This window comes from Vipera berus (assembly GCF_964194415.1).
Source record: "Vipera berus genome assembly, chromosome: 16".
NCBI classification, from domain to species: Eukaryota; Metazoa; Chordata; class Lepidosauria; order Squamata; family Viperidae; genus Vipera; species Vipera berus.
The window spans coordinates 5,465,919-5,483,366 of NC_138219.1; the positions used below are offsets into that span (position 1 = coordinate 5,465,919).

The 17,448-nt window shown below is 50.1% G+C and overlaps 2 protein-coding genes across 7 annotated transcripts in view; one reads left to right on the forward strand and one right to left on the reverse strand.

The window, feature by feature from the left end:
* RELA (RELA proto-oncogene, NF-kB subunit) overlaps positions 1–10,002 on the reverse strand; it is a 24,065-nt gene extending 14,063 nt beyond the window's left edge. Inside the window, exon 1 of one of the 3 annotated variants that reach the window (XM_081340997.1) lies at positions 9,966–10,002. Coding sequence is in view for 2 of the 3 variants with exons in the window: in XM_081340996.1 (XP_081197122.1) it covers positions 5,322–5,376 (55 nt within the window). In the remaining variant the exon portion in view is untranslated. Of the gene's footprint in view, positions 1–5,321; positions 5,550–9,965 lie in introns of those variants that run through there. The other 2 variants (XM_081340996.1, XM_081340995.1) reach the window with 2 other exon arrangements.
* KAT5 (lysine acetyltransferase 5) lies at positions 5,744–16,749 on the forward strand. 4 transcript variants are annotated; one of them, XM_081340998.1, is made up of 14 exons: positions 5,744–5,881; positions 5,971–6,037; positions 6,768–6,836; positions 8,203–8,339; positions 8,680–8,850; positions 10,809–10,889; positions 11,655–11,729; positions 11,846–12,097; positions 12,193–12,282; positions 12,692–12,832; positions 13,832–13,925; positions 14,107–14,266; positions 14,824–14,905; positions 16,006–16,749. In XM_081340998.1, the coding sequence occupies exons 1-14, from the start codon at positions 5,870–5,872 to the stop codon at positions 16,138–16,140; spliced, it is 1,566 nt and encodes a 521-aa protein (XP_081197124.1). In that variant the 5' UTR covers positions 5,744–5,869; the 3' UTR covers positions 16,141–16,749. The 4 variants fall into 4 exon arrangements, with proteins under 4 accessions (XP_081197124.1, XP_081197125.1, XP_081197126.1 ...); XM_081340999.1 differs by having other exon boundaries at positions 11,849–12,097; XM_081341000.1 differs by lacking the exon at positions 8,680–8,850.
* The last annotated feature ends 699 nt before the right edge of the window (positions 16,750–17,448 follow it).

A 17,448-nucleotide genomic window follows, 5' to 3' on the forward strand; every position in this document is an offset into this window, starting at 1 on the left:
AAATTCTTGAGGACTAGAAACCGGGTCCAGTCAATGACTGCTGCAAAGCTGAAAGGGCTCTTTTCCACAAGGTTTTCCCGCAGAGTCTGGTTCACCAGACACGCTTAAAAAAACAAACCTGGGGCCCAGAACACAACATACAGTGAAACACACACACACACACACACACACACAACCCCTTACATTTTAAGTCTGGTCTAGAAAATAAACTCAGCTGCCAGAGTTCCGGATGTGAAAAAGTGTAGGATTTCACCAGCAAAGCTGGATGTTCTCCAGGTTCAGCTTTTCCAACTGGACAGCTAGACCTGATGGGCTGGAATACAGGCAGCCCTCGATTTACAACAATTCACTTAGTGACTGTTCAAAGTTACGGCGGCACTATAAAAAACGACTTATGACCATTTTCCACGCTTATGACCGTTGCAGCGTCCCCACAGTCATGTGTTCAAAATTCTGACGCTCGGCAACTGACTCAGATTTATGACGGGTTGCAGCGTGCCGGGGTCACACGATCCCCTTTGGCGGCCATCTGACAAGCAAAGCGAAGCCAGAGTCATAGAAAAACGGTGTCACGGATTGAACAACTGCAGTGATTCCCTTAAATACCTTGGGGACAAAAAAGGCTGCAAAAACGTGTCAAAACTCACTTGACAAGTGCCACATTTAGCAGCAGAGATTTGGGGCTCCGTTGCCTCCATAAATCAAGGACTGCCTGTATAATTTTCATCGCTCTTAATCTAAACCGTTTAGTAAATTTAGGCTTGTTGGTCTCCCTGCCTGTGCTACCTTGCTGGGCTGTTGTGAGAATAAAGTGCACCTGTTAGCAGGGAAAATTCTCCACCAAGAAAAAACAGCAGTGCCTGAATTTCTTTCTTTTGAATATTTAGGATTGGGTGTGGTTTTTTTTAGGGGGGGGGTTGCTTTTTTGCAGGAATGTTATTATATAGTCCTCAATTTACAACCGTTCCTTTTGTGACTGTTGGAAATGACAGCAGCACTGAAAGATGTGGCTTACAACCCGCTCCTCGCACTCACGACCGCCACAAGCATCCTGACGGTCACGTGATCAGAATTCCCAACCAACATGCATTTGTGACACACTGTCCCCGGGGTGACAGGATTGCCATTTGCGACTGTTCCCGTCAAGTCAATAGGGGAAAACCTGATTCATTTAACAACGTGGCTCACTTAACAACCTGCTTAATCGCCAGGGCAAAAAGATCATAAAGCAGGGCGCAACTCACAGGACGAGCGCCTTGCTTAATAATGGAAATTCTAGCCTCAGTTGGGGCTGTAACTTGAGGACTAGTATACTTCCAAGGCCTCCCAGCCTATGTGTAAAAATATTTCCGTTTCATCGCTCTTCTGTCTTCTTGGTTTTGCACAAAGCTGGACTTTTTAGGCCGATATTTATAGCGTGCTCATTAACTTTGATATTACTTAGTTACCAATTTATTTCCTGCCTCACCCTATTATTGATGAAAAGATTTGATAAGATTTTTTTTTATTAGTCACCAGTTTAGCATTTATGCGCATTGGGCAAAAACGTCTGTCTTAATCTGGACTCAAAAGCGATCCGTTTTAATCTCCTCCTGAGGAAGGCACTATCGTTTCAATTCCTTGATATTGTTGAATTTTGGCGCAGATTGGTTGAGAGTCAAGCAGCACGGTTAATTTATTATTATTGCCAGTATTATGGTTTTACATGGATTTTAGTGGCAATTGTGTAGTCAACAGTACAAAATGAATTACATAACCATGAATGCTGGCTGATAGGGGGAAAAATGGGACAATGTTGCTACTGTAATTTTATAAATATAGACATTATGTTCTAACATTGTTTTTCTTAAATTATTTTAAGGTATCCAAAATCAGTAAGAATTCAGGCAGCCTCTGAATTAACGAAACAAACACGTTCCAACTTCTTTAGGCATGGTCCTAAAGTTACAGAGCAGTAGCCCAAAAGGAGAAAAATAACAAAATCACACTTCATTTGCACACACGTATGAAGTCACAACCCTCAGACATCACACAGGCTTGGGAGGAAGAGAACCTCCAAGGTCAGCAACAGTCTATCTGTGACAGATAGCTGATCATAGTCACCACCACCAGCAAAAAAAAAGGAAAAAAAATCAGAAAAAACTCTTTTGGCTTCTCCCTCTTATCTTTTTTTTTTAAAAAGATACACTATATTTTTATCCAGGTAAGCTCCAAAAGATTCAGCGCGCACACACACATACCCTAATTTGTTTATATATAAATTTATACATGATTTACTTATAATTTACAGATAGTCCTTGACTTAAGGTCACAACGGAGCCCCAAATTTCTGTTGCTAAGTAAGGCATTCGTTAAGTGAAATTTGCACCACTTTACAACCTTCCCAGCTGCGGTCGCTAAGGGAATCGCTGCATTTGTTCAGTTAGCAACACGGTCGTTAAGCGAAAGTGGCTGCTTCCCCATTGACTTTGCTTGTCAGAAGGTTGCAAAAGAGGATCACGTCACCCCAGGACACTGCAACCCGTCATATATACGAACCAATTGCCAAGGGTCCAAATATTGATCATGTGACTTGTGGGGACGCTGCAATGGCTGTGTGAAAAGAAATCACTTTTTTAAGTGTCGCCGTAACTTCGAACCATCACTAAACGAACTGTTGCAAGTTGAGGTCTGCCAGTATTTGTATTTAACAATTTATATGCCAGCCATCTCACTATCAAGCGATTCTGGTGCGCTACTATCATAAAATAGCAATATAAAACAATTAGAACATTAAGAACATTTTAGATAGATATAAAAATACACACACCCCTATACATATATATATATACCATAAATGCATGCGTGCCTGTGTTTATATTAGATATAAATATATCGATATACGTTGCAGATAGATATGTAAACATCCCTGCTCAAAAAATAATAGAAAATCGGAGCACAACCTCATGGAATAATGAAATTCCTAAATAAAATCAGGAATGCAAATTCCCCCCCCCACACTTTTATTAACCCTTTGGCCGCTCAAGAGCCAGCAGCTTCAAGCCAATTCAAACAGTCCCAAAAGTAAAATTTAAATTCCCCCAAAGTGAAAAAAATACACACACGCGCGCACACACACACACACAAGAGATTCAAACCAGGAAATAGCTAAGTACCGGTCAAGTCAGAATTTTTCAAAAATGCAACCCACCAGGTGATTTTTCCGGAAGAATGGTGCATTTTTAAGGCAGACGCTAAATGGGTTGAAGCAAGGAGGCGTGCGTGTTGTGTGTTTTGTTTTGTGTGTGTGAATCACTCAAGCTTGATTTGAGGATATGGTTACTTAACATTTTTCAAGTGCTGCTTTTCAAAGAGGCACAAAAGGCCGAGATAAAATGACAACAAATACAAGGGTGTGTTGTAAAACCGCCTTCTAGGAAAAGGTCCAGTTTGGAATGGAGAACTCCCACAGTTCCTAGCTGCTGTTCCCATTTTTCCCTGCCCCCTAGGAATTCTGGGGTTTGCAGTTTTCCAACACGCCTGCACGGCCTCCTCCTCCTCCTCCTCCTCCTCCTCCTCCTCCTCCGTTAAGCACAAGGAACCCAGGTTAGGATGGCGAGATCATCTTTAAAAGCGATTGCAAAGGTCAGGGTGAATCAAGGGACCCTTCCAGATGGTCTCATGGAGTCCCTGCCTGGTGTTTCTTTACCTCCCCCAGAAAACCCCCAATTTCCTCCCAAACCAAAACTACTTCTACTCAGACAGAGGGAGTATATTTTTTAGGGAATTCAAGTAGTCCTCAATTTACAACTGCTCCTTTAGCGACCCTTTGAAGTTACAACCACACTGAAAAAAAACAACCAGTCCTCACCCTTATGACCCTGGCAGCATTTTTCAGAGTTACTGATCAAAGTTTGGACGCTCAGCAACCGACATGTGTTTACAAACGGCAGGGGTTGTGCGATCGCCATTTGCAGACCTCCCCAGCCCGGATTTGACAAGCAACATCAATGGGGGATGCCAGACTCACTCAAAAGACCCCATGATTCACTTAACAACCCCCCCCAAAAAAGGGCTGTAAAATCGAGTGGGACCCCTCTTGACAATTGCCTTGCTTAGGAGCAGAAATTCTAGCCCCAATTATGGTCCTAACTAGAGCATGTGTGTGTGTTTGTGTGTGTGTGTGTTTGAGTGTGATGTTGATGATAAGGAGCCTGCCCATTAATCCCCTCGTTTTCTGAGGGGAGACAGCAAAAAGGAGGTCTATAAATGGGGGAGAAAAAGGATAACGGGAGAAAGTGAAAGGGGGCAATTTTGGGGGGGAGGGGTGGAATTTCTAAATAAATAAAGGCCAGCAACTACACTTTCTCTGGTGTAAAGAACAAAAAGGGGGGGGAAGGAGGGGGGGGAACTAACAAATTAAGGCTTCATCCAGACTGCAGAACAGGCAGGCCCTCTTTGGGGGTGTGTGTGTCTGATTTCCCCTCCCCATCAAGAGAGGGGAGAAAACAAGGTGTGTGGGGGGGCACTAAAAGGAAAAGGGGGTCCCCTCCACCTCAGCCACAGGTGCCTGGGTGGGAGGGGCACAGCCCCAAAGGGAGGGATGTGGGGGGGTCAGAGAGGGGGGAGTCCAAGGGAGAGGGGGAAATGGGGGGACTCCAGGGGGGAGGGATGTGGGGGGGTCAGAGAGGGGGGAGTCCAAAGGAGAGGGGGAAATGGGGGGACTCCAGGGGGGAGGGATGTGGGGGGGTCAGAGAGGGGGGAGTCCAAAGGAGAGGGGGAAATGGGGGGACTCCAGGGGGGAGGGATGTGGGGGGGTCAGAGAGGGGGGAGTCCAAAGGAGAGGGGGAAATGGGGGGACTCCAGGGGGGAGGGATGTGGGGGGGTCAGAGAGGGGGGAATCCAAAGGAGAGGGGGAAATGGGGGGACTCCAGGGGGGAGGGATGGGGGGGTCAGAGAGGGGGGAGTCCAAGGGAGAGGGGGAAATGGGGGGACTCCGAGGGGGGAGGGATGGGGGGGTCAGAGGTGGGACTCCGAGGGAGGGAAGGGGGGACTCCAGGGGGGAGGGATGGGGGGGTCAGAGGGGAGAGTCCAAGGGAGAGGGGGAAATGGGGGGACTCCAGGGGGGAGGGATGTGGGGGGGTCAGAGAGGGGGGAGGGAAATGGGGGGACTCCAGGGGGGAGGGATGTGGGGGGGTCAGAGAGGGGGGAGGGAAATGGGGGGACTCCAGGGGGGACTAATGTGGGGGGGTCAGAGAGGGGGGACTCCGAGGGAAGGGGAGAAAGGGGGGGACTCCGAGGGGGGGAAAGGGATGTGGGGGGGTCCGGGGGGGGCTACTCACCCTCCATGGTGGTGGAAGGCAGCGCAGGCGCCATCTGGGGCAGGGGCTCCCCCATGGCGGGCGAGGGAGGGGCCCAGAGGCCTTCGGCAGCCACGCAAAGCCGGCGCTTCCCCGAGGCCCGGCAAGGCAGGCCGGGGCTCTCGCCCGCTTCTCTGGGCCGGCGGCGGGCTGAGAGGAAAGCGGAGGCCGCGGCGGCTGCTCCAAAGTATCCGACCCAAAGGAAACACCCAGCCCCACGTGACGCGGCGGCCTGCTGGGAAAGCCCCGCCCACCTCCCGCCACGCCCCTTACGCAAATGGCGGAGGCGGAGGGGGCGGCCTTGCCGCTTCAGCTTCGCTTCCAGCCTCTTCCTGACGAGCTAGGCTGCCGCTCTCTATGGTGCGCCCCGCTAGTCTACCTCGGCTGGGCCGCGGCGCCGCCTCAGGTTGGGGTCTCCAGAAACCGGAAGTAGGCCGTAAACAGAATACCGGAAAAAGCGGTTCCGCTCTCGGGAAGTAGTTTCGGCAGATGCCGGAAGAGAAGGCCCCGGCAAACGGCGAGAGCCTAAGATGGCGGAGGTGGTGAGTGCGGAGCGGAGGGAAGGGTAGAGGAGCCGGCGGGGGGGGGTGTCCTGCGGGGGGCCTCGCCTAATTTCCCCCTTTTTTTGCAGGAGGAAGTGACCGAAGGGTGCAACCTGCCCGTCTTGCGCCGTAACCAAGAAAACGAGGACGAGTGGCGTGAGTCAAAGGGGGGGGCGGGTTTAAGGAGGGAGGGGCGGGGCTTGAGAAGTGGTGGGCGGGGCCTGTGCGGGAGGGCGGGGCCGCGTGAAATGGTCCATGGAGACTACAAAGCCCATTCAGACTTGGTTGTTGGAGGAAAGGTTTGAAGGGGCGGGGGGGGGGAGAGACTCTCACTGGAGGGACCCCAAGATTAGAGCCAAGGTAGTGCGGCGTAGTGGTGAGAGCACACTCAACCTCTCTGTCCTTCACTTAAATGGGGGGGGGGGTTGTCTTCAAACTTGGCCCTTTGATGACCTGTGGACTTCAACTCCCAGAATTCCTCAGCCAACTTGGCCCTTTTTTTATGACTTTGTGTTTTCTGGGGTACTTCGGAGTTTTTGTAAAGCGTATCAAGATAAACCCGCCAGACTTTTTTATTTATTTTATTTTAATTCCATTTATATCCCGCCCTTCTCCGAAGACTCAGGGCGGCTTACAATTTTAAAGCACAAATCAATGTGCTTAGCAGTAGCCTTCATTCTATGTATATGCCTGCTTATTAGGGCTTTCACACACACCCCAAGCTGCATTATTACAAAGTCAGCTTATTGCCCCCAACAATCTGGGTCCTCATTTTACCTACCTGGGAAGGATGGAAGGCTGAGTCAACCTTGAGCCTGGTGGGATGCGAACTTGGTTTTCTCTTAAAATAATCTGCTTCCCCCCCTTTTTTTTCCCCATTTCACAGCACTGGCTGAGATCCTGAGTGTTAAAGACATCAATGGCCGAAAGCTTTTCTACGTTCACTATATTGATTGTGAGTAAATGAAACAGACGCGGAGCCGCTGGATAACTGGGAAGGAAAATATTGTCACAGTCTTCTCCCCATGGAGGTTATAGAAGTGGGAGCTGGTTTGGGTGAGCGGAGGGCCGTTAGAATCCTCTCTGGACCACGATGAAACTGAAGTTAAGATAATTGTTAAGCCCTCGACTTACAGCGCTTCGTTTATTTATTTATTTATTTATTTATTTATTATTAATTTATTTATTGATTTAGATTTAGATTTATATACCGCCCTTTCCCGAAGGACTCAGGGCGGTTTACAGGATATTTAAAAGAAAATCAATACAAAAGTTAAAACAAATTTAAAAAGTTAGTGACCAAAGTTACAGTGGCACTGGGAAAAGTGACTTAACGATCATTTTTCACACTTGCCACCATTGCAGCATCCCCTCCCCATGGTCACATGATCAAAATTCAGACGCTCGGCAACTGACTCACATTTATGACGGTTGTGGTGTCGTGTGGTCCCCTTTTGCGACCTTCTGATTCACTTAACAACTGGGTTACTAAGGTAACAAGCGCAGTGACTCGGTTAACAAGTGTGGCAAGAAAGGTCGTGAAACGGGGCAAAATTCGCTTAACTGTCTCACTTAGCAACCTAAATTTTAGCCTCAATTATAAGTTGAGGAACACCTGTATACCCCAGGAGCGGACGATTTTGGCTTGTTATCAAGGCAGAAGTCCTAGTGTCTAGATCAGCCTTCTCCAAACTGCCCCACACATCTGGAAGGCTGGGGGTTAAATCTGGGCTTTTGCACGTTGGTCTGTTCCTGGCTAGGTGCGTGCTGTTTAGAAAATAAAATATTGAAAAATAGCCACCCGACAGCTACTAGGAGAAACACAGAAATGGAAAGGGGAAAAAGAAGACATTTATGAATGTCTTGCTGGAGATTTGCTATTTATGGCAGAACTTGGTTGGTGTTTTTTTTAATATATATTTACTGGCCCAAAGTCACCCAGCTGGCTTTCGTGGCTAAGGCGGGATTAGAACTCTCAGTCTCCTGGGGATTGGTTCAAAATCACCCAGCTGGCTTTTGTGCCTGAGGTGGGACTAGAACTCACCGTCTCCTGGGGATTGGCCCAAAGTCACCCAGTCGGCTTTCATGCCTAAGGCAGGAACTAGAACTCACTGTCTCCTGGCGATTGGCCCAAAGTTACACAACTGGCTTTCATACTAACATGGGACTAGAACTCACCGTCTCCTGGTTTCTAGCCTGGTGTCTTAACCCCTAGAGTCCAAACCGGGTCTTTCCCCCCCCCCCGCCACCCCCTTCCTTGAACCCCGTGCTCCTTTTCCTAAAGTGGGACTAAACCTCCGTGTCTTTCCTTAACCTCCCAGTTAACAAGCGGCTGGACGAATGGGTCACTCACGACCGGTTGGATCTCAAGAAGATCCAGTTTCCGAAGAAGGAAGCCAAGACTCCCACTAAGAACGGGCTGCCGGGATCCCGGCCCAGCTCTCCGGAGCGTGACGTGGTATGACAGGCGGGCCTTTGGGAGGGGGCGGGGGGGAGGGGAAGAGGTGTTCGCGGGAAGGGCACGTTGGGGGTGGGGGAGGAGGGTCCTCGGATCGCCTTTAGCCATCCCGGGGGCCGAAGTTCCATCCCCCTTGCCCAGGCTGTAACAAACCCAGGTTAGGGAAGCTTTTGTGATGATGATGATGTAAGGATGGGGAAATGGACAGCAACTGATGGGTTTCTTCCCCCACCGCCGAGACCTTGGGCTGCAGCTCTTCATCTCCCCACCCCCAAGCCCCGAGCAGGACTCGCATCCTTTCCCCCACCTGTTGGTAATGCCCGTCTTCCTCTCTACTCAGAGGAAGACCTTGGATCTACAACCGGCCACTCCATCCAGCGGTAAAACCCTACCCATCCCGGTGCAGATAACCCTCCGTTTTAACCTATCTAAAGAGAGGGAGGCCATCCCTGGCTCGCCCGACCAACCTCTCTCCTCCAGCTCCTGCGTCCAGCCAAACCATCGTTCCACGGTACAAAAACTGGCACTCGGCCGCCACGGCTTCTTCCTTTGATGTCTCGTTTGCTCGGCCCGTTTCTCGAGAGGCCGCACCAGCTGGGCGGGGTTGAGTTAGGTCTGGGCTGGCAAGGGAGACCTCCGGGGGGGGGGAGGGGGAGGGGGAAGGGTGCCCAGGAGCGTTGTGGCCTTTCCTTCCAAGCCCCTCCCCTCCCACACACACACACACACACACTCTTCCCTCCTGAGTCGAGGCAGGGCAGACGACAACATCCCGCCGTAGAGCAGAGGAACACAAAGGCTTATTAAAGAGAGCAGACCTGGCTAAGCTTGACGTTACGAAGTTTCAAGCCCAAGTGAAAAGTGCTAAAGAGTACGGCTGTAAGATCTTGAAGCCGCAAACGAACTGTGCTTGGAAGAATTTAACTGGAGAATTCATGGAAGGATTCAATTGGTGGTGGCACAATGGTTAGAACGCAGGATGGCAGGCTAAACTCTGCCCGCCGCCAGGCGTTCGATCCTGACGGGCTGGAGGCTGACTCAGCCTTCCCTCCTTCCCAGGTCAGCCAAATGAGGACCCAGGTTGCCGGGGGGCAAATATGCCGACTCTGTAAACCGCTTAGACAGGGCTGGAAAGCCCTGTGAAGCAGTAGATAAGTCTTAAGTGGTATCGTTATAAAACTAGGCTCAGATGAGGCTCCGGGCTTCAGATCTGAGACTTGGGAAGCCTCCTCTTAAAAAGGTGTGGAAGACGGTCCTTTTTTTCCCCATTCTGTGCTGAGAACCCTCCGTATTTAGCCCAGTTTGAAACTGGTTTAACTAGAGAGGTTGATGCTCTGTGACACCGGGGGCCAATTGCTCACAGACTGGCAGGCTTGTTTTGCGAAAAACGTTCAGGCAGGAGAAGCAGTAAGCTGAATCTCTATAAGCGATAGAGGGGTCGCATTAGAGATGGGGAGGCCACAGAGCAGGGGTTTGGTGACCCCTTCCCTCCCAGCCCACCAGTCAGGGTGGCTAGATGGAGATGGGGCTGCCCTATAGAGACTGGAGACCCGGATTCAAATCCTGCCCAACCAACGAAGTTCCCTGAATGACTTGGATCCAGTCACTACTTCCTTATCCCAAACTTACTTCCCGGTGTTAGCGGGGGAATCTGGCAGGAATGCAACACGATCTGTGTCCCTCTTGAGCTGCCGAAAGGGGAAACAAATGTAAATGTAGGTAAAATGAGGACCCAGACTGTTGGGGGCAATCAGCTGACTTTGTAATAATGCCGCTTGGGGGGGGGCGTGAAAGACCTAATAAGCGGGAATATACATAGAATGAAGGCTATTGCTAAGCTTGTAAGCCGCCCTGAGTCTTCGGAGAAGGGCGGGATATAAATGGAATTAAAATAAAAAAAAGTAAAAAAAATAATCTGTAGGGCCAGATCCCTGAAGCAACATCACGGTCCCCACCACTCTGACCAGTGGGGTTTAGCGTTTAACGTAAGGCTTCTGAGTGGGCCTGCTATACCCCTTATTTCTTTAACCCAGGGGCAGGCAACCTTGGCTCTTTTGTGACTCGTGGACTCCAACTCCCAGAATTCCTGAGCCAGCATGGGGGAACTATGGTCCCTTCGTGACTTGTGGACTTCAATTCCCAGAATTCCTGAGCCAGCATGGTGACTGAGGAATTCTGAGGGTGGAAGCCCACCCATCTTAAAGCATGCTGGTTGGGGGATTCTGGGAGTGGAAGCCCACCCATCTTAATGCCGCAGAGTGATCCAGCCAATCCGAGGCCTCCTATGACCCCTCTTCTCATCTCCAGCTTCCTTCACCTGGACAGTAGTTGCAGAGGCTTGGGCAGGCCGACCAATCCCGGGCCAAGTCTCCCCATCTTTTGCAGGCTGGAAAATTGGGGAAGGGAGGAGGAGGAGGAAGAGGAGGAGACAGGCGCCCCCCCCTAGACCTTGTTTGCGTTGGTCTCTTCCAGAAGCGGAAGGTGGAGGTGGTCTCTCCCGCAACCCCCATCCCTGTTGTGAGCGAGACGACACAGGCCTCGGTTTTTCCCCAGGTAAGTGCACAAAAAGGAATACAGGGAGTCCTCGACTTGTGACGGCGCCCAAAATTGCTGCTGCTCAGCAAGGTTTTGTTTTGTTTTTTTGGCGAAGCCGGTTTTGCTCCATTTTACGACTTCTCTTGCCACACTTGCGAAGCCAATCACCGCAGTTAAGTTAGTAGCTCGATTGTTAAGTGAATCTGGCTTCCCCCTCAACTTTGCCGGTCAGAAGGTTGCAAAAGGGGATCACAGGACCTTGGGACACGGCAGCGGTCATAAGTGTGAATCAGTTGCCAAGCGTCTGAATTCTGATCACGTGACCCTGGGGAGGCCGCCACGGTCGTAAGCGTGGAAAAACGGTCCTAAGTCGCTTTTTCCCCAGTGCCGTTGTAACTTTGAACGGTCGCTAAAGGACCCGTTGTAAATCGAGGACTGCTTGCTCGGCTGTTTGGGAAAAGAGCCCAAGAGAAAGCGACAGGTTGGCCAATTCGGGCAACACTGAGAGGTTTGGAAATCTATGCAAGTGGACCCCCTGCCACAAGGGATTGTCTCCTCAAACAAAGATGCTTCTTCATCCCCTGAATCAGGGGTAACTTAACAGCTGCAGTGATTCACTTAAGAACCGGGTCAGGAACGGTCGTAAAATGGGGTGAAGCTCAGTTAACAAATATCTTCCTCAGCCGCAGAAATCGGGGTGGGGGGTGGGGGGGCTCCGCCATGGTTGTAAGCCGAGGACCACTTGCAATGCCCTCTTTGCCTCCCTCCCCTCTCTTTTTGCAGAATGGCTCCGCCCGCCGAGCTGTGGCCGCCCAGCCGGGCCGGAAGCGGAAATCCAACTGTCTTGGAACAGATGAGGTACACATCAGGGCCGGGAAGTTAGGGGTGCTCGTCTGGGGTGCCGGCCGGGGAAGGGAACAGGCGTCGTCCTCTTCTCCCATCCCGGACGGTCCCCCCCTTTTGATTCTCGCAAGCAGGATTCCCAGGACAGCTCGGACGGGATCCCCTCGGCGCCCCGCATGACGGGCAGCTTGGTCTCCGACCGCAGCCACGACGACATCGTCACCCGCATGAAGAACATCGAATGCATCGAACTGGGGCGCCACCGCCTGAAGCCCTGGTACTTTTCGCCCTACCCGCAGGAGCTCACCGCCCTTCCCGTCGTCTACCTCTGCGAATTCTGCCTTAAGTATGTCAAGAGCCTTAAGTGCCTCCAGCGGCACCTGGTAAGGGCCCTTCCTCCCCCATTCCGCTAGTCCTCATTGAACAAGCATTCCTTGGTGAGAAAGATACCCAACTCTGTGCTTTTCTTCTCTTGTAGATGAAGTGTGACTTAAGGCACCCACCAGGCAACGAAATCTACCGCAAAGGAACCATCTCTTTCTTCGAGATTGACGGCCGGAAGAACAAGGCAAGAAAAAGATCCTTACTGCAGGGGCCTTCAAACCTGGCCCTTTTGTGACGGGTGGACTTCAACTCCCACAATTCCTGAGCCGGCATGGGGGACCTATGGCTCCTTTAGGACTCGTGGACTTCAACTCCCAGAATTCCTGAGCCGGCATGGGGGACCTATGGCTCTTTTATGACTCGTGGACTTCAACTCCCAGAATTCCTGAGCCAGCCACGCTGAGGGGAAAGGGAAAGGTTTCCAAGCTGAGCCATGCTGGCTCAGGAATTCTGGGAGTTTGAAGTCCACCAGTTATAAAAGAGCCAAGGTTGCCTACCCCTGCCTTAGGCGAGTCCCAGATGCCCCCATTTTCCTAACTGATCCTAACTTCCACAGTGGGTTCACCCTTTGGGTCTTTCCTTTCCTCTTCCAGAGTTATTCTCAAAATCTTTGCCTTCTGGCTAAATGCTTCCTCGATCACAAAACCCTCTATTACGACACAGATCCTTTTCTTTTTTACGTCATGACCGAATACGACAGCAAAGGCTTCCACATCGTCGGCTATTTCTCCAAGGTGCGTCGTGGCTCGTCTCCAAAATTTGGGGTGTTCCCAGTTTTTTAGGTGGCGGAATCCACGCCGAAAAGACAGGGATGGAAGGGAATTATTTAAGGGGGTAGGAAGGCAGGGGTCCTCCAACTCAGCATTGCATTCGGGAGCTGAAGAATGGCATTGCAGTCCTAAGGGCTAGAAACTTGGATTTAAAGCAAGACCGAAAGTTAACCAGTGCTAAATGCTGGGTGATTCACAGATGTATTTGTTGATTTATATCTCGCCTTTATGACTTTATAATTAACTCAAGGTGGCAAACACAAATGACGATAACCCTGTGAGGTGGGTTGGGGTATGAGAGAGGGACTGGCCCAAAGTCACCCAGCTGGCTTTTATGGCTAAGGCGGGACTAGAACTCACTGTCTCCTGGTGATGGGCCAGAGTCACCCAGGTGCTTTTCAGGCCTATGGCGGGACTAGAACTCGTTGTCTCCTGGCGATTGGCCCAAAGTCACCCCCAGCCACCAAGGTGGGACTAGAGCTCACCGTCTCTTGGCGATTGGCCCAAAGTCACCCAGCCACCAAGGTGGGACTAGAGCTCACCGTCTCCTGGCGATTGGCCCAAAGTCACCCAGCCACCAAGGTGGGACTAGAGCTCACCGTCTCTTGGCGATTGGCCCAAAGTCACCCAGCCAGCTTGCATGGCTACAGCAGGACTAGAACTCACCGTCTCCTGGTGATTTGAGCCAAAGTCACCCAGCTGCTTTTCATGCCTAAAGTGGAACTAGAACTCTGTCTCCTAGCTTCTAACCTGGCGCCTTCCAACACTCGACTAAGCTGGCTAATTTGGTTCCTGATCAAATCGCCAGGACTTGGAAGTAGTCTCTTATTGGAAACACTTTATACAATAAAAGCCCGGGATTTTGGCTTCCAAGCTGATCTGTGTTTGGCCAAAAATCTTGGCAAGCTCGGAACGGGAAGGGCCCAAGCCTCACACTCCCGTTTGTCTCGTTCTCCCTTGCAGGAAAAGGAATCCACCGAAGATTATAATGTGGCGTGCATTCTGACATTACCCCCTTACCAAAGACGGGGTTATGGCAAGCTGCTGATTGAATTCAGTAAGTCACCTTTCCTGTTTCGAAGGAACTGTAGTCTTCAATTTAGTGCCGGGGTCTTCCAACTTGGCCCTTTGATAACTCGTGGACTTCAACTCCCAGAATTCCTTCTGTTGCTCCCGGGTGGCTTTCTTAAAATCCCGGGCAGTTCTCACCTCACTAGGTTTTGTTCTTTCCTCTCCAGGTTACGAGCTGTCCAAGGTGGAAGGAAAGACGGGCACGCCCGAAAAACCCCTCTCGGATCTGGGGCTGTTGTCGTACCGCAGCTACTGGTCCCAGACCATCCTGGAGATCCTGATGAACCTCAAACTGGAGAACGGCGAGCGTCCACAGATCACCATCAAGTGAGGGCAAAAGGGAGGGTTTTAATCCCCAAAAACCGAGGGCGACATTTGTCGATAGGCATTTTTTTCATGTACGAGGGCTTCCCACTGACTTGTTGGCAAATTGTGGTTTTTTTTGGGGGGGGGCGCATAAGGCAGGGATGAAATAACCGAAGGGAGGGGTTGGACTGGATGACCTCTGTTGAGCCCCTTCCCACTTTGGGATGATCCTATTCATTCTGTTCTATCCGTTCAGCTGTGTGATATATTTTTTTTCTTTCTTGTTGCGGATTGGGCAAAAAAAAAACACAAACCACCATGTTTTACTTTGCCTTCTCCCATTTGTGAATGGGAAAAAGGCACTTTGCCCCAAATATATATATATATATGCAGTGCTTTTTTTGTAAAAGAAAAAGGTGCCGGAACTCACACATGTCATACAACCCGCCTTGCCTACCCTACAAGGTTCCATCTAAAAAAGGTGCCGGAACTCCGTTCTGAACGTTCTATGACAAAAAAAGCCCTATATATATATGGCAAAGTATATATATATATACCCCCCCACCCATCTTTTCCAGCGAGATCAGCGAAATCACGAGCATCAAAAAAGAAGACGTCATCTCTACGCTTCAATATCTGAATCTCATCAATTATTATAAGGTAAATGCCCCGCTCCAGAGGCCTTTATCACAGTTTGCGGAGAAGCAAGAAAAATCCCCATGTCGGTGTTCCTTTGCCGTTTTGAGAGGATGCAAAGTGGGGAGTTGGCTAAATTTTTCCAGAAAAGGTTTAACGATGGGCGAGGACTGACCTTGCTCGAGGTATGGGAAGCTTAGCATCCCTTTTTGCTTTTACTTTTTTTTTGTAAACGATAAAACAAATCCCATTTTTTTTTTGCAGCAGGCCAAGTAACGTTAATAATAATAACCCAAGTAGCCCTTGAGTTACATCCGCTCATTTAGCGACCGTTCAAAGTTAGAAACAGCCCTGAAAAAAGTGACTTACGACCGTTTCCCACACATACGACCGTTGCAGCGTCCCCATAAATATGGCAACTCCTATTTATGACGGTCGCAGCAGCCCGGGGTCAAGTGATCCCCTTTGGCGACCTTCCGGCAAGCGAAGTCCACGGGGCAAGCCGGGTTCACTTAACAGCCGTGTGACTCGCTTTACAACCGCAGTGATTCCATTACCTGTGGCAAGAAAGGTCGCAAAAAAGGGACGAAACGCACCACTGTCTTGCTTGGCAACAGGAAGGGTTGGGCTCAACAGTGGCCGTAAATTGAGGACTACCTGTGTGTGTCATGAAAACCTAGAACGCTAGTCAGAGAAGGGCAACCAAGATGATGTGGGGACTGGAGGCTAAGAACGGTTTCAGGAATTGGGAATGTCTAGTTTAGGGAAAAGGAGGACTGGGGAGGACGGGATAGCAGTGTCGAAATATTTGAGGGGCTGCCCCAAAGAAGAGGGGGGGTGGTGTCAATTTATTCTCCAAAGCTCCAGAAGGCAGGACAAGAAATGAGGGATGGAAACTAATCAAGGAGAGAAGCAACCTGGAATTAAGAAGGAATTTCCTGACAGGGAGAACAATTAACCAGTGGAACAGCTTGCCACCAGAAACTTTGGGTGCTCCAACAAGGGTGGTTTCCACTGGACAGCCATTTTGTCTGAAATGGCCTAGGGTTGCCTGCTTGAGCACCGGGTCAGACTAGAAGGCCTCCCAGGCCCCTTCCCACTCTCTTGTCTTCTCCGTTCCCCAGGGCCAATATATTTTAACCCTCTCCGAGGACATTGTGGACGGGCACGAGCGGGCGATGTTGAAACGAATCCTGCGCATCGATTCCAAGTGTTTACATTTCACCCCAAAGGACTGGAGCAAGAGGGGGAAGTGGTGATCTCCGAAGACTTGACAAAGGGGAGGAAGCGGGGGGGGGGGAACTTCCCCAGACCTCGGTGTACAGCAGGATCAGGCTGAGCCCACCCACCCGCCCACCCACCCAGGACTCTGAGCAGCCCTGCGCCTCCTGGATGGCCTTTTCGAGAGAGGACTCCGCAAGTCTTCGTGTACAGTAGCTGAAAAGCACACTCGGATTGTGCTCGCCCTGCTTGGAGAGAGAGATATATATACAGATATAGATATATATATATATGTTCAGACATTCCTGAATGCCCCCCCCAACCTCCTGAGTCCCAGGGGAGGAGAGCGGATTGTGTGGTGCTCCTTCGGAGTGGCCGGAGAACGGATGCCTTCCAGCAGCTGATTCTGGGGTGTGTGTGGGTGGGGGGGATACAATGCTATGGGGCAGAACTCTGGAGGGGGGACAAGGCAGGAGCCCCCCCACCCACATCTCTAGCTCAGAAGAGACGGCGTCTGTCCTATAGGCCTCTTCATTGGGGGGGGGGAAATCCCAGAGCGCCGAAGAGACGCGCAAAGCCATCCACAACTCACCCGATGTCTTTGATCGGAATAAATGAACAAAGTCTTTTTTTTTGTAAGTGAGAGACCCCCTTGTTTTGTATTTATTTCTGTATTTTTTTCCTTTCTCTTCCCCCTTTTCTTTCTCTCCTTTTTTCCCTCCTTTCCAATTCTCTCCCTTTTTCCTCTTTCCTTCTGCCTTCTTTCATTCTTTATTTCTCCGTTTTATTTTCCTTCTTCCCCTCCCCTTCTTCCTTTTCTATTCTTACCTCTCTTCTTTCCTTTGTCCCTTCCTTCCTTCCTTCCTTTCCTTCCCCTGCCTTTTCTTTCTTGGCATGGAGGAAGGATCCAAAGAAAACGGATTTGCAAAGCAGAGGGGTTTTTTTTCCTCCTGAATTGCAATGAAAATCTCAAAATTTCCAAGGAAGAACTTTTAACGTTACAAAACGAAAGAGCCACGTGGCGATGCTAATTTCTCATAAAAAGTTGGGGAAAGGGGTTTTGGCTGCCTCCCTCTCCCCATTCTGGGCCTGAAAAGAGTTGACTGTAGAGCTCAAAGTCAGAGCACCCACCACTAGTTTTGAAATGATGAAAGTTTTTATTATTATCTTTTTAAAATGCTAGCAGTACTAGGAGCACCCGGCTGGCACCAAAATTTTAAATATCTTGTTCGACTTCAGTTGGAAACAAGAAGCGCTCAAACCACTGTGGGAATCAAACCCTCGGAAGCGAAAAAGAAAAAAAAATAACCCCTAAAATAATTAAAAAACAGTCCAAGATCCATGGG

Bases quoted from the DNA above. Each gene is read 5' to 3' on its own strand.
- KAT5 (XM_081340998.1), top strand. The intron at 6,038-6,767 runs GTGAGTCAAAGG...CCCATTTCACAG, and splicing joins AGAAAACGAGGACGAGTGGC to CACTGGCTGAGATCCTGAGT. The intron at 12,833-13,831 runs GTGCGTCGTGGC...TCTCCCTTGCAG, and splicing joins TCGTCGGCTATTTCTCCAAG to GAAAAGGAATCCACCGAAGA.